The 15,891-nt window shown below is 42.3% G+C and overlaps 1 protein-coding gene across 1 annotated transcript in view; it reads right to left on the reverse strand.

Annotated features, from left to right (window-relative positions):
* Positions 1-908: 908 nt before the first annotated feature.
* Positions 909-15,891, reverse strand: part of Ndufaf2 (NADH:ubiquinone oxidoreductase complex assembly factor 2) — a 110,435-nt gene continuing 95,452 nt past the window's right edge. Inside the window, exon 4 of the mRNA XM_048442979.2 lies at positions 909-1,228. Within this exon, the coding sequence (XP_048298936.1) occupies positions 983-1,228 (246 nt within the window). The 3' untranslated portion in view covers positions 909-982. The remainder of the gene's footprint in view (positions 1,229-15,891) is intronic.

The following is a 15,891-nucleotide window of genomic DNA, read 5'->3' on the forward strand; positions in this document are numbered from 1 at the left end:
AAGTATATACTTAAGGAATATAGTGTTCTTTTGTTAATGTGAACATTTTCACTTGAGACTAAAAGCTTAAAACAGGTTTAAGTCTGTCTTGAAAGATAATAAACTTTGAAGTGTTCTAATATAGCTAATTAGGAAATGAAATACAGCAGGCAAGCTAGTATTTCATATTTAAATTCTACTTTGAATGCTTCACAGCAAGGTGGGTTTTGTTTTGTTTTGTATTTTGAGACAGGGTTTCTCTGTATAGCTTTGGAGTCTGTCCTGGCACTAGCTCTGTAGACCAGGCTGGCCTCAAACTCACAGAGATCCTCCTGTCGCTGCCTCCTGGGTGCTGGGATTAAAGGCGTGCGCCACCACCACCCAGCTACAGCTAGGTGGTTTTTAAAAAGTAGGAAGGCAATTGAGGCCTGGACTGCCAGCAGAGGCAGGTGGATCTCTGAATTTGAGGCCAGTGTGGTGTACAGTGAGAACCTATCTTTGAAACAAAACAGGAACCTAAATAAATAAACAAGATAAATAAAATTATATCTTACTTATTATGTAGGAGATTCAAATGACTTCCTATATTACCCACCAGCAAACCTAGTACTTTTTATTAAATTTTCTTTGAGTCACATGTTCTATCTAAGTTTTCTTTTTGAAGTATGAATCCCTCCCTCATCTCACTTGTCAGCAGCTGTGGAGCCACTGTGGTCCTCATTATCTGTGTTATTCCTTGAACCCAAGACCCTTACATGTACCTGGGTATTCACAGTGCCATGACACTTGCCAGCATGGTAATCCAAGGAGGGAAATGATGAGTAAATCAAGTGCAGAATTCAAATCTAAAGAGATTTAGGCTTTCATACTTAAAATGTCACATTACACATTACACTCAAGCTTTGTGGATCACAGGAAATACAAAGTGATCAACTTTTAACCTTTGTTTTATTTGTTAAAATAGCCATTTCCATATAAATGAAATGACTTTACCATAGTGTATTCATTGATTTTGTCTTTTGTCATCTTCTGGCATCCAGGATCCTGGCTGAAAAGTTTTCCCAGTGCTGGTGGGAGCCACTGAGGGTTCTTCCTTTCCAAAATATGGAGCAGAGGCATGTCCTTTAATCTGAATTGCAGGTGGAGGCAAGAGTTCCTCGCTGGTTTCTTTACCAAGTTTATCTTTTTCATAAAAATCTTTGCTTTTTGCTTTAATTTCTTCTCTGTATTTTTCATTCTTTAGTATTTCCTGCACATACATATAATTGGGAAACATGGTTAAAATTTTAGTTTACATAATTCAAAGATTTCTAAATACTAAAAGATACTGCATCACATGTGTAGATGCGCATAGGCTACGTGAGAACCCGAATCACTCCCTTACACCGTCATTTCACAACTGCCTTCTGCCCTAAGGCGACGTCAGTGGCTGCTGCTCCACTGCGGAGGAAGACTTGTGGGGTATCCTAGAGTGCTGCAGCCTGCTGCTCTTGTGTCCCGGGAATTAACGTGTGAATGCTACATTCCCTTCTCTAGTGCCAGAACCAAGCCCTATTGTGTGGTAGCTGGAATATGATTGGTCCCTCCCCTAGAAGCTCATAGGGAGTGGCACTACTTGGAGATGTGGCTTTGTTGCAATCCCTATGGCCTTGTTGGAGGAAGTGTGTCACTGTGGGGTGGGCTCTGAGGTCTCATACATGCTCAAGTCACGCCCAGCGTCTCAGACCATGTCTTGCTGCCAGCGAGTCAGGATGTGTGACTTTCAGCTACTCCAGCCGCTTTGCTTCCCACCATGATGACAATGGACTAAACCTCTGAACTGTAAGCGAGTCACACCAAGTAAATGTTTCCTTCCTAAGGGTTGCTGTGGTCGTGTGTCTTTTCAGAGCAACAGAAACTGTAACTAAGACCCCTACCTACTTCTTTGTCCCTAGAGTGGCCTAGTGGAGGACAGGAGCCGAGTCCAGCGTGTCCTAGACACTGCTACAGAGGAGCTTCACTACTGGAAATGCTTCCTCAAGTCAGTGCGATTTGTAGTAAACTGCAGCTCTGCCCGATCTAGGTTCTATACTAAAAATTTTAACAAATCTGTTATTATTGTCTTTCACTGAATACAAGACTGTCCTATCTGAAGAGCATCATCACATGTATGACTTAGAAAAAGCAATGGGCTCCTTTAGGCTTTATTCCCTACCCCATAGGGTAAGAAAGCAGAATGGGCATCCTCCACATGAACAAGAAGAAACAAGAGTGCAAGGAAACGGGGTAAGAGACAATTGGAAAGCCAGAGGGCACAGGGAAAGGCATGAAGCACCCATATGTCCAGCCCGGCTCCCTGGAAGGGCAAGTGTGATGTTAACTGGGAGGGTGTAGACAGCCTCCCTAGTACTAAAAGATCAGCAGTTACAGTTATAGGGAAACCCAGGATTCTTATAAGCTTTAAATTCACCATAGGGATTCAGTCTGAAAGTGACCCCTGCTCTACAGCGAACTAGCTTTAAAAAGAAGTCCCCACACAAGCGTTGTAACGAGTGATCATCTAGAGAAGGATCTGTCTTAGGGACTAATGACTCTGGGCGTCAGAAGACATGGACAACTGTAACATAGGGTTCCTTGGAACACCCTGCTGCATTGGCTGGGTGAGCAAACAACCATAGTGCTGTGGAAGAATACGTTCAGATATGTTGCGTTTGTTTCTGCTGTGGGACATTTGTTTAATGATGCGAAGATGTGTTGCATTCTTTTATGCTGCATTTGTTTAACTCTGTGAAGCCGTGTTACTTTGCCTGCCTAAAACACCTGATAGTCTAATAAACAGCTGAATGGCCAATAGTGAGGCAGAAGAAAGGATAGGCGGGGCTGGACTGAAAAAATAAATAAAAGGAAAAATCTGGGAAGAAAAAGATGGAGGAGAGAGAAAAAAAGAGGAGAGAAAGACTGCAGGGGTCAGCTACCCAGCAACACAGCAAGCCATGGAGAAAGAAGTAAAAAAGGTACACAGAAATGGAGAAAGATAAAAGCCCAGAATAAGGCTCCGTGTGCATGATTTATTTGGGTGGTAGGTCCCCAAAAGAGCAAAGAGTACAAAAAAGATAAATAAACACAGAGTTATGGAGAAGTGAGGTGAGTTCACCGCAAGAAACCCCTTACGACATTTAAACAGTGGAGAAGGGGGAACTGTGGCAGGTCTGGTGTAGGTGTCTCGATCTGTAGCAAGAAGGGAGACCAGGTGGATATGGTTTACTATGCAGACCATGTTTGAAAGCAGGACTTGCTTACACGGCTGCCCCTTTCTGGCACAGAATTCACTGATTGGCTGGCTTGTTCTGAGCATTAGGGGACTTGGGGACTTGTATGTTTGCTATGGAGGAGGGCACAGACTGGAGCACACAAGCATTTAATGCTGATGCTCATGGAGCCTAACAGTGGCACCCATGTGTGTCTCGAGTGAATACAACCTTCCTTGTGCTATATTGTTCAACACCTGGCAGGGTTCAGGTTACATGACATAGAAGCCCCAAAGTGACCAATTTAGGAGAATAATGCCAGGAATCCTCCAGATCTTGGGAATGGTGTGAATATCCAGATGTATACAACCAGAAAGAACCTATCCATATCACATTACAATTAAACTGGAAAGCACAGAACAAAGAATGAACACTGAATGCTGCAGAAGTACTGACTCACTTAGGAGAGGCAAGAGCAGCTTTCCCAGCAGAAACTAAAGGCCAGTAGGGCACAGAAGACAACAGACTGCTACGGCAACAACGGACCCTTCAGAATCAATGGAGAAATGGAGATAAGCACACATTGAAAAGACAAGACATGACCACAAAGCCAGCATCTTGGAAGACATGTACGTAAAGGAATCAATCCCACAGATAGAAAAGCAAGCAAGATAAGCACAATTGTAAGAACAAATGTAACAGAACAACAGACTCGAAGATTAATTTTGTAGACAAACCTCTAACAAGGGAGAAAGAAGTGGACACAGATTATTTAGAATCAGATGAAAAACAGAATGAGAGAAACCAGCCAATAATACCCTTCAATAATAACCCCAAGCATAAAGGTCTCAACTCTTGAATTAAAGGAGATGGGGTGATTGGATTAAAAAAACAAAACAAAGAATCTGTCGCCTGTAAGAAATTTATCTCATTAACAAAACAACACAGAAACTGAAAGGATGGAAAATGATATTCCAAGCAAACAGAATCTGAAGCGAAGAGGGAGAGACATCTGTATATTCCTATCTGACGAAACACACCTCATGTCAAAATTAGGAGAGACAAACGAAATCACTAAATAAACCAATATACCAAGAAGATCAATAATGGTACATATATATGCATCAAACATTAGCACCACACAATAGAAAGAGAAAGAGAAGCCCCAATTCAGTAAAAGTAGGTGACTCTGATATTTCACCACTAGATCATCCAGATGAAAATATCAACAGAGGAACCTCAAAGTTAAATTACACTACAGACCAAATAGACTCACTACACATCTATAAATTATCCATTGCTAAAGCATACTTTTCAAAAACAAACTAGCCGGGCAGTGGTGGCGCATGCCTTTAATCCCAGCACTGGTGAGGCAGAGGCAGGCGGATCTCTGTGAGTTCGAGACCAGCCTGGTCTACAAGAGCAAGTTCCAGGACAGGCTCCAAAGCCACAGAGAAACCCTGTCTCGAAAAACCAAAAAAAAAAAAAAGTCAAAAACAAACCGTTTTTTGAGTCAAAAAGCAAGTCTTAAAAATATGGAATGCTGAAATTCCTGCATCTTATGAAATCATAGCAGAATGAAGACAGAAATCAATAGCAAAAGAAATCAACAGCAAAAACGACAGCAAGTAATAAGCACAGGAACTTGAGTAAAGCTTCTGAGTGTCCAGGGAGACGGCTCAGTAGGGAAGGGCAAGCCCTGGCCCATGCAGTGGAAGGAGAGAACCAGCTTCTCCTGTAAGCTGTCCTCTGACCTCAGCTTATGTCCTGTGGCATGCACACTCCACAAACAAATAAATGGAGAAGTAAAGAAGTGTACCTAAAAAAACACCTTTGAGCAAAGTGTGGGTCACTGAAGTAAGCAGGAGGAAGGTAGGAAAATCCTGCCAAATAAAATATCATAACACACCAGAATTTGTAGGCTATAAATTAAAGCAGTTATAATAGGGCTGTTTATACCACTGAAAGCTTATTTTAAAAAAATAATCTGACACCAAAACAGGTGTCATGTAAATAACCTAATGATACACTTCAAAGTCTCTGAGAAAAATTAACCCCCAAATCAGAGAAAGGAAAGTGCTAACAGTGCAAAAGACTAAGAAAAGATTTAAAAATTGACAAACCCAGAAACTAAGTAAGGAAAAGAAAGGAAGAGAAGATCCAAGTAAAACTGAAGGCAAAGGTGGCAGCAGCACAGTGGGCAGCACTGAAGCCGGGCTGAGGAGCCTGCAAAGCTAGCCACGTGCCGATAGCTGGGCAGTATACGAGAGACGGACAATGGCAGACACACGCACCCTATTAAAGGTGGACATAATAATGCTGATGAACATAGACAGAGACATTCCTAAAAATAGTCCTCAGATGACTCATGCATAAAATGGAGATCCGGGTACTAGGGCAATCCTAAGGAAACGGCCGCTGGGTGGTGACAGTATAGCAAGAGACTTCATGCTGATCTAAGATAGTGACTGTTTATTCCTCTATACTAAGAAAAACAAAACAAAACAAAATAGACACCAACTTCTACCCATTCCCCCCTTTAACTCTTGCCTTAGGGATTAAGCCTAGGGTACATGCATCCTAGGCAAATGTTCTACTACGGGCTACATCCCTACTCTATCCTGTTCCTTTTTCAAACAGTGAAGGGTAATGCAATCTTCAAATTTCAGACCAAGATGGTGCAATTAGTAGCACACTGGTCTACACACAAACACGGAGAAAACTGTACAAAATGTAATTAAACTTAGCAGTGGGCAGTGCCCAGCTATGACATCGGAAAGGTAAGGGATCAAATGAGGTAATCCCTGTGTCACCCCCTATTTCTGCCTGGCCACACATAATGGATCGCCACATGGAGTGCTAGACCCATGCAAAGGATGGCATCTCATTAAGCTCAAGGGAGACTAATGAAGATGGAATACACTGGGTGTACTACCAAGTTCAAGATCATGGAGAGCGACCCACTTGGGTGTTCAGAAGGACATAAACTGAATATGTGTAATACGAGGTTCCACAAAGCCAGCCAGGAAGACTTCTGCAGGAATCCCGCAGAGCTGGAAGATGAGCCACTGCTGGAGCTGGCAATGGATTAGAAGACAATCAAGCTCTACCAGCCAAAGGAACCCTACGAGCACTGGGGGCACCAGCATTAAGACCTTCACACTACTTAGGATTCAAAGCAAACTGGCATAAGAGCAGTTTACTTTAGTGCTGTTTAGTGTTGTAGCCGGGTGTTATTTAAATTTATCTTATTTAGAATAAATGGGTTTAGAAAACACAAAGTATTTAATAGCCAAATATATGTAGTGGCTACCACACTGGATAAAACAGACACAAAATCTCTATCATTACAGAAGTTCTTCTTGGACTATACGATTCTAGAGTTTATCCAATAAAACTTAAAAACAATCCTCCAAGACATTGAGTTGGGCAGTGGTGGCACACACCTTTAATCCCAGCATTCGGGAGGTAGAGGCAGATGGATCTCTGTGAGTTGTAGGCCAGTCTGGTCTACAGAGCAAGTTCCAGGACAGGCTCCAAAACCACAGAGAAACCCTGTCTCGAAAAACCAAAAAAAAAAAAAAAAAAACCCAAACCAAACCAAAACAAAACAAAAAAACCAACCCCCCCAAAAAAAACCCAAAACAACAACAAAAAAGACAAGACAAGACAAATCCTCCAGGATTTTGAGACGATTCGCATGTCAATGAATGGTTCTTCAGCACAAAACTCAGTAAAAAGGGAAAAAAACAAAATCCACACATTAACTAAAGGAGTACATTAGTGTCCACCATGAAACTAAGCAGAGAAGAAAGTGAGATTCAAATTCAGCCATAGTAACAGACGGAGAAAGGAGTGAACCAACAAGTGAGGACGTCATCATAGCTACTGCTAAGTGCTCAACCATAAAGGTCACGGGAGGAAAGAAAGGCCACGAAGAGAAAAGAGGGAAGCACTAGAGGTGGAGACATATACAACAAACCCTGCTCAGCAGTCGCTCAGCCCCAGCTTAAGAGGAGAATCTGAAAGAGGATTTCAGAATTTACAAACTGAAATGAGCAATTAAAAAGCTTAAAAAAATGAAGCCTCAGTGAAGTATGGGAGAATAACAAGTTGTTTACAAGTAACTGAAACACAGGGGGAAAAAGAAGAAATACTGATTAAACATATACAAAGGGGTTACAAATACAAACGTGTATATCCAAGAAACTCAACAGACCCCAATGAGGATCGTCTTAAACCAAAGCACACCAAAACCAAACTGCTAAAGACTGGCGAGCAAGAGAAATCCTTCAGAGCAAAGGTGTATGCTACTATGAGATTTAAAAAAAATATTTTCCTGAGCCTATCAGAAACAGTGGGTGCTCTGGGACAAGAGAATGGCTTTAAAGTGCTTGAATAGAAAAGGCTGCCACAGAAGTCCATATCCTGTGAGAGTGTCTTCAATAAAGAAATAAAAGAAACATTTTTAGGCAAACTGAAGCTGAATTGATCACAAGCAAATCTGTAGACAAGAAACATTAGAGCAGCTACCTCAGCTAAGGGAAGTCCTCCAGTCAGAAACCTGAACCATGCAATAGGATGACCTACAGGGAGGGATGGGCATGAAAGACTTCTGGTGTCCAGATTTTCGGACACTTTGGTAGATATTGGGTATCCTAGAACTCGATGCCCATTCCTTTCAAGTTCTCCACCGTCCAGTGACTGTGTGTCTACCCAGCTGAGCTGGCAACGGAGCTGTAGGATGTGAGGGGGACTGATGAAGCTCTCGGATGAAGGTCCATGATTGGGTGAAGGCTTCGTTGACCTGATGGGTTCGGCTGTGGACAGGGAAGGGTTAAGAAATATCTAAGTGAGTCCTAAAGATTGTCTGGAGTTTTCTGCCTCAAGCTTTTCTTCTCTGAGAGCGCGGCTCGTAAGGGGTGCAAATGAACAATTCTGAGTAGATCTGAGTATTTAAGTGCAGGTCTAAGTACCCATACCAGAACACTGTAGAATACTGTTAGCAGTATACCTAGTAGCAAGGGAAAGAAAATACAAAGTATTCAGGTTAGAAGCAACTCATTATTATTCAAGACCTATATCACTAATTTCTTTCCATTTTGTGTGATATATTATTAAAAATAATTGTCTCCATTATATTATTCATGATCCCAAACCCCCAGTTCAGTTTTTATTTTTAAAATATTCCAACTAAGCAACTGAGAATTAGTCTATCAAGGAGTTTTTCTGTAATGTGTTATATACACATATGCGATGCTGATGATACGACACTCATGTCAAATTTAAAAGGTTCCATGATAACAGACTTCAAAATCACTTTTATCATTTGGGGGAGAGGGAGCTTGGGACCGAACCAGGACCTTGAGCCTGCTAAACATGCACTCTGCTCCTGAGTTACACCCTCAGCTACGTCATTTTCACATGGACAATCACAGTGGTGGGACAGGCTAATGATCAGTCTTTTATTAGGCTGTTACCAAGTTTGCTTTGAAATTGCTAGAAATCTAATCATAAAAAAAGATAAAGGTAATACAGGTTACAGAATGAATTATACACTTCACATCAGGGCCTGAGTCTTAAGTTCAAGCTCCATGTTCCTGAGGTATATGTACCTACCAGAACTTGAAAATTCTATGTATATCATACAAAAGTATGTTCAAATGCAAGTTCAAAAATACCAACAAATCAAAATATAGTTTAAATAAATTTAACAACATTTCATTGTTAGAAAGTTTCTTATTTTATGAATAAACAAGACTCAGGAATCATATTCAGGTATACCACTAGGTTGTTCTTATATTCTTTTACAAAACTGACTCATTTTATGAAGTTCAAATCATACTACATACAGAAAATGAGAATGGGAATTTACAAAATATTAATAATTAAAACTGTAATACATCTAATAGTTATTGGTGCTACACACAGGAAAATATGTAAGATAAAAATATAAAGAAAATTTTGGTCTCAGTGAAAGAAATATTTCTGAAATGTTTATATTACTAAGTACACTCTCTGAAATTTATATATATTTTAATCTCTTACCAGACATATTCCATAGAGGGATAAACTCAATCTTACCGATTCCATTAGTTTCCTTCCTAATTTAAACTATCATGCTGAGGGATAACTTTTTGTTTAAAAAATCATATTAAATATTTTAGCATATGAATTATTTCCTTTGAGTTAAAGAAAGTTTTTTTACAAATACAAAAGGATTTAATCAACAGATTAAAAGTGAAACTTGGCCAGAAGTATGTTTCTGAATCCTTTATCACAGACAGCCACAAAGATGTGAGCATATTACACTATTACTATGCCACAGAGACCCAATCCTCAACATTTCTACAGCAGGAACTTTCTAAGCTGAATATGCACATTGGGGCTGTGTGTGGAGGTTGGAATTGAACTCAGGGCCTTGACTACTACTCCTATATCCTACACCCTGGGAATTTCTTTTCGAGATCAATTTTGTCACATGGTGAGCAAAATTCATTCCTAGCAAAAACCGTGTTGAAGTCTAAGCTTGAAAATGCTGTTATTTTGTTTAATTACTGTTGGAATGAAACAACGTATTACTAGCTCACCCCTTTTCAGTGTAGAAAAGAAAAGGGGGAGGTACATAGGTCCTCCAGAAAGCGTTCTGTATTCAGACACAAGAAACGGCTTGATATAGTAATCAAAGATCCATTGGTCTTGCCCAGATGGTAGGATGAACCAAAGAGTAAATAAGTAAATACACTCTAGCACTCAGGCTAGAAGGCTAGCACCAGGCTGCAAAGAGATCTATTAGAAGCAATGAACAGTCAAGGGAGCTATGCTCCAGCAGACGCTGCTCTGCTGTGTGTTCTTGCCAATCACGAGTGAGCCTCTGCCAAATCAATGTCACAGTTAATTTATTCACTTTCAAATCATTGCAAACATCCTCCGATCAATTATAGCAATGAAAATGTACACTGGGTTTGTTGTTTTGACATGCTTTCTTGAACTCCCTTCTGCAACCTTCCCCAAACATCTCTAATTACAAGAAGTTGATCTCTCTGGTTTTTGTTATAAGAAGGGACAATTGTAAGGTTTGTTTATATTTCTTGCTGGTTAGGAATTTCTGGCACCGAGTTTTCTGCCTTTGAACTTGAGCCAGATTAATAATTAAATCTTGAAATGTCACTAAAAAGAACTAATCACAGAGCTCAAGTCATTAATAGTTTTGTGGTGGTATTTCCTTTAATAAAAGAAATGAACTTCCCCATATATGTATAACCTCTGAGCATAAAGACACCATCATTTAATAGAAAAAGAAACTGAGTGGTTAAACATTAATAGAAAATAATTAAAGTTACTTAGCAGCTTTAGTTCTATTTAATTGAACTGCTCTGGGAGGAGACAAAGAGAACGTTGCTCTCTTATGTGAAGCGGGGAAGGCTGTAATCCCTGGAAGAAAAGGCAATGTTGGGACTCCATGCTTTCTTCTGAGAGAGGCAGTGATGTGGCAGAGAAGCATAAGCCAGGTGACGAGAGAAGGCTGCCTCAGTGAGCAGCTGCTAACACTACTGACTCTTGCGCCAGCGGCCGGAGAGAGAAAGGGGGTCCCTTCTATGCTGAGAGAGGGAAGAAGAGTTGGGCCAATGAAGGGGAGTCAGGAGTCACGGCTTAGGCTCTAAGAAGGCTGTCCCAGAGAGGTTGTACTCTTAGGACTTGATGCAGGGACAACACAGACTGCTGAAGACACACTCATTCACCCCTGCTTTTCTCCTATGCACTCAGTAAAAAGACCCAGCACCTACACGTCAATGTAACACTAATGTGTTACATTGGAACAATGGAACCGTCCTTGGAAAAGCTGTATAAGCACAAACAATGTGGCTATTGCCTAGGGATCCTATTTCCCCATTCATTGGTTCAGTCATATATTACGAAGAGCCTACTATGTGCCACAGAGTAGAATTAAAGGACACATTTTTTTTTGGTATTGTTTTTTGAGACAGGGTTTCTCTGTGTAGCCCTGACTATCCTGGAATTCACCCTATGGACCAGGCTGGCCTCACATTCACAGAGATTCATCTGCCTTAGTGCTAGCATTAAAGGTGTGTGCCACCATGGCTGGCAAACGATATGACTTTTACCCTGTGCTCAAAGAACTAACAATCTTGGGGAGAAAAATAAGTACAAATGTATTAGAAAAGATAGTCTCCTGAATATTAACTTCTCTGAGAGGACTAGGTTAGAAATGATTTCTTGGAGAAGATAATGTTCGAGTCTTAACCAGTCTACAGATATTACTCAGAGAACCGAGAGGAACTAGTCACTGTAGGGAGAGGTGTGCACATGTCCAGAGCTGAGGAGGAAAGCAGCGCAGAGAGTTCACAAAGAACACAGGACTCAACATGCTGGCTCTTGCAATATAGTCTCAGGACAATAAGGTTTCATTCCGAAAGCATTAGTGAAGAAATTTAGGCTTTGAAGCAAGAATAGGATTCCTGAGAAAATACAGATTTTTTAATGTAAATTTGAATTTCAGATAAACAAACAACTTCTTAGTATTTATGCCCTAAATACTGCATGGGGCAAACTTACACTTAAAATTAGTTGTTTATTTGTAATTAATGTTTAATGGTTTTCACTACATTTCAGTTACTTAATCTGTAATCATAAACATAAGATTTCCATGTTCACTTCATTTTTAAAAAATATGACTACGGAAACTGTGCGAATTGACTGAAAGGCGAGAGAGGTGGGGCAGGCATGCTGGAATAGAGAAATCAGGTAGGATGTTACCACAGAAATGCAAGCGGGAGTCATGAGGTCAGAAAGCACTCGATGGTAGTGAGGCAGAGAAAACAGGTCATTATGCAGCTGGGTATATGGCATTTGAGCCATGGGGAGGGGCAAGCAAGCAGAACTACCCCATTTCTAAAGCGTGATCTCAGAGCATGCCACGACTGGAACGGGAGAAGAGCAGAGGCCAATCCTCAGCACTTCGGAAGGTAAGAGTGAGGCCATCCTGAGCCACAGTGAGAGGAAGAGGTGCACGTGTGTGCACGAGTGTGCACGTGTGTGTGTGCACACGTTAGACACACCAAATGAAACGTCTATGAGACATCCAGGCTCTCCTACCAAGCTGTCAGCTCCTTTGTGGCCAGACCTTTGAACACGTTTAGCTAACTCAAGTGTTGCAGGGCTCAGGCACAGGCCCTGTTCTTGTCTATACTCTCTCCACAGGTAATTGTTCCTCACGCTGCAAGTTTAAATACCATCTCCATATGCTAAACAATCTCAAATTTATACCTTCAGCCCTGACTGTTAACTAAGGTCTTAAGTCAAACTACACTGCCCATTAATGTTGGGTATCGAACAGACAGTCTCATTAAACATGTCCAAAGACAACAAAGGTCACATAACTACTGTATACTTGAAATAGATATCTGCTTCCACCCACCACTGCCTGGCAGGGCTCTTCACAAGACACTCACAAGGCTCTGCGTACAGTTGGAACCACTGCTGTTCTGCCCATCTCCAATGTTCGCTGGTGCCTGGCAGCTTTGTCTCGCTTCACTCAGCCTCTTCCCTATCACCACTAAACTACAGACCAGCTCCAAGGCAAAACCCCACACCATGCAGACAGCCCTGCGAGGTAACTGTCCCCCTTACAATAGGCTCTGTCCAGATCAAATGCATACAGTGGGCAGGATCAGAGGAAGAGGTGGGAGGTAGGAGGAGTTAAAGGAGGACGGGCTGGGCGAGCAAATGGGAGTCTGAGGATGGCAGGGAGCAGTACTTCAGTCAGCAGTGGATAACTTAGTTCCCTGGCATCTTTGTGGGTGTCTATAAAGCTATTCCTAGGTTCCCTCCTCTCCTATAGCTACCAGCACTAAATGTCCTGCTGATCGGGACGGGAACAAGTAAATCTTACCAGCTCTTCAAACTGCTCCTTGAAATCACATTTCTCTCCACGTCTCTTGCCAACAGCATTCCTTGTCTGGACTACAGGCCCTCCTAACAGGTCTCGTCGGGCCTCTATGATGTAATGTTCACACGGCAGAGGGTAACTCTTCATGCCAGTTCCCTCTAACAAACCTTCCATGGGTTATTAGAAGTTACGTCAGATTAGCATGTGGCAGACAGAGAACACTCATGAGAGCCTTTCCAGCTGCGGGGGGACCGTGACAAGGCAACTCATTTCTGTACACAACGCTAGCACATGTGCCAGTAGCAGATGGCTACCTCGCTACTGCTTTAAGGGCAGCCTGTCCAGACTCTGAGACAGGCAGGGACACAAAGCCAGGCCACAGGAACCAGATGGGCAGTCTAAAGACTAAGGATCCCAGTGAGGTGGCCAAAGCTTGGCTGGGTCTCCATCAGTGTTCAGCTTTGCGCTGTGTCCACACCTTCTGCTGCAACTCCACCTCGGGCCTGCAAGCACAATCAGCCTCCCACAAGGGTCAGGTGACCTGCCTGGGGTCTTCCCCTCCCCAGTGGCTTCTTGTGTGTTCAGACTTCACTGGGCCCTTTCTGCCCGGAAGGCTTTTCTTCCAGTCATTCACATGGCTCCCTGAGCCTTGTGGCTAAGGGGAGACCGCCACAGTAGAGAGAGTAGCCCTTGCTATGCTATGTAATAATTGTTGCATAGTAAAACTAAGCAGAATGGCACAACCAGCGAAATTTATGTTTCACGGTTGCTCTTCCATTCTGGGCTTTTCTTCCTTCTCTAATCTTTATTCAAACAAACAAACAAACAGTTTTCTACATATTTCCATTTTTTTCATAAAAAGGCAAACTCTCCACTCTTCATCTACCGGCTGGACCCATCCACAATCAGTTCTTTGTTGCGTCGCTGACTTGGAAGCATCAGGACACTAACTCCATAGTGCTACGTTTTGTCATCTTTTAGTCGCTGGGAACCTCCTTGTGAGGCTACACCTTTACTTTTGTCTGATAATTGAGGAGATTTCTAGAAGCTGGATTGCCAAGGCAGAAGGTAAATATGTGCACATGCAGTTTGGTGGCCAGAAGGCAATGAGTTTCTGTCAGCCCTTTCTGGCTCTCTTCCCTTTTGTCCCTCACACGTAGTGCCTAGAACAGGGCCTAGCAAGTAAGATGTAGCCAGCATGTACTTGCTGAAAGAATGGATTTGGCTCTGCACGCTGCACTGTATTACACATGCAAACCTAAATTTAAAGAGCTAACAATTAAGAATAAATTTATTTCACTGTTAATTAAATTCTGGTTCTAAATAAATTACAGGCCTTTTCTTCATAATGAGAAAAATGCCGTATATTCTTGAAAACCAAATGAGATATTTATACTCTTAGGAATTTATATTAGATTTTAAAAATAAATGTGGCAAAGATGATGCTTTTGAAATTGGGGAAAAAATCTATCTTTGTGTACTCTTCACTTGTCAATCATTAAGTATTTGGCTTTGAATATATCAACAAGCAAATACTGAGTTCCTACGTTAGGTTAAAGTAGGAAAATTTAATGATCAGCCACTTTCTTAGACCCCAAATATTTCACATCCCATCCCACCTAGAGAAACAGGTTATAATGATGGTTATATTCTGTAACCTAGTAATTTCCCCAGGATAGCACATCTGCAATAACAACATAAATGTGGCAGATCACAACATCCATCCCTAGCGCCTGAGACCAATGGGAACAGGTACCCGACAGCTCAAGAAAGCCGCATGGGTAAATGATTCTTGGTCATTAAAGTGTAACTCAGTACACCTACCTTCTACTCAACTCCCCAGCCTTTCCCGCCCTATATGCAGACAGAGTAGGTAATGGGGAGGGCAGTGGCAGGGGTCGTGGATGATGATCTGTGACTACCCAGAAGTGTGGAGAGGCAAACACTACAGAAGCTTAACAGTGGCACCTGCCCTGGGCCAGGTGACTAGTGCTGGCAGCCAGGCAGCTGGAGCTCCCTGAAGCAACTCTACTGCAGGGAAGTGGAAGTCTCTGAAGGGCAGCATCTGATGAAACTGACTGAAACGATACTGAGGGAGGGATGAAGGGAGAGGAGAAGCAACCATAGTGGCAACTCTTCTCCTCAGAGAAATTGAAGAAAAAAGCGTATTAATGAGGATACAGTGACTCCCGAAGGCCAGGCAACCAGGTGTAAGCTCGAATGGGTACCAGTGAAGCTGAGCTTCTTTTAGGATTGGTGCCAGGAGTAAAGAGGCTCAGGCATGATGTCCCTGATGTCCCATTGATGGCGACTAGAAGATGAAATAACAAAATCAGATGAGAGTTCTCACAGGAGTTGGAGCTGGTGAGGTAGCTCAGTGGGTAAGACTCTTGTCACACAAGCCTGGTGACCCAAGTCCTGTCCCTGGAACCTATGTAAGGTAGGAAGAGAACTGATTCCACAAAGCTGTCCTCTGCCTTCCATTTGCTGAAGGTCAGCCTGTGCCCTACTCTTTACAGCAGCAGCAGCAGCGATGCTAGACAAAGGCGAAGGAGGGCTCAGCAGATCGATCCTTCCCTATCCAGAGCACACACTCCAAGCCACGGAGCACTCTAGATCCTACAGATGCAGCAGGGTCCAGACCACAGGACCTGTTCGTGCGAGCTTACTGCTGGGTTTCTCTTGACCAACACTCTCAAAGGCAGCTGGATTAACCTTTCTCTTAAAGGGGTGTTCAGAAGGAGGAAGCAAATCTCACTTTTCCTCCAAAACAAG

The sequence above is a fragment of the Myodes glareolus genome, chromosome 15, assembly GCF_982192425.1.
Source record: "Myodes glareolus chromosome 15, mMyoGla1.1, whole genome shotgun sequence".
NCBI lineage: Eukaryota > Metazoa > Chordata > Mammalia > Rodentia > Cricetidae > Myodes > Myodes glareolus.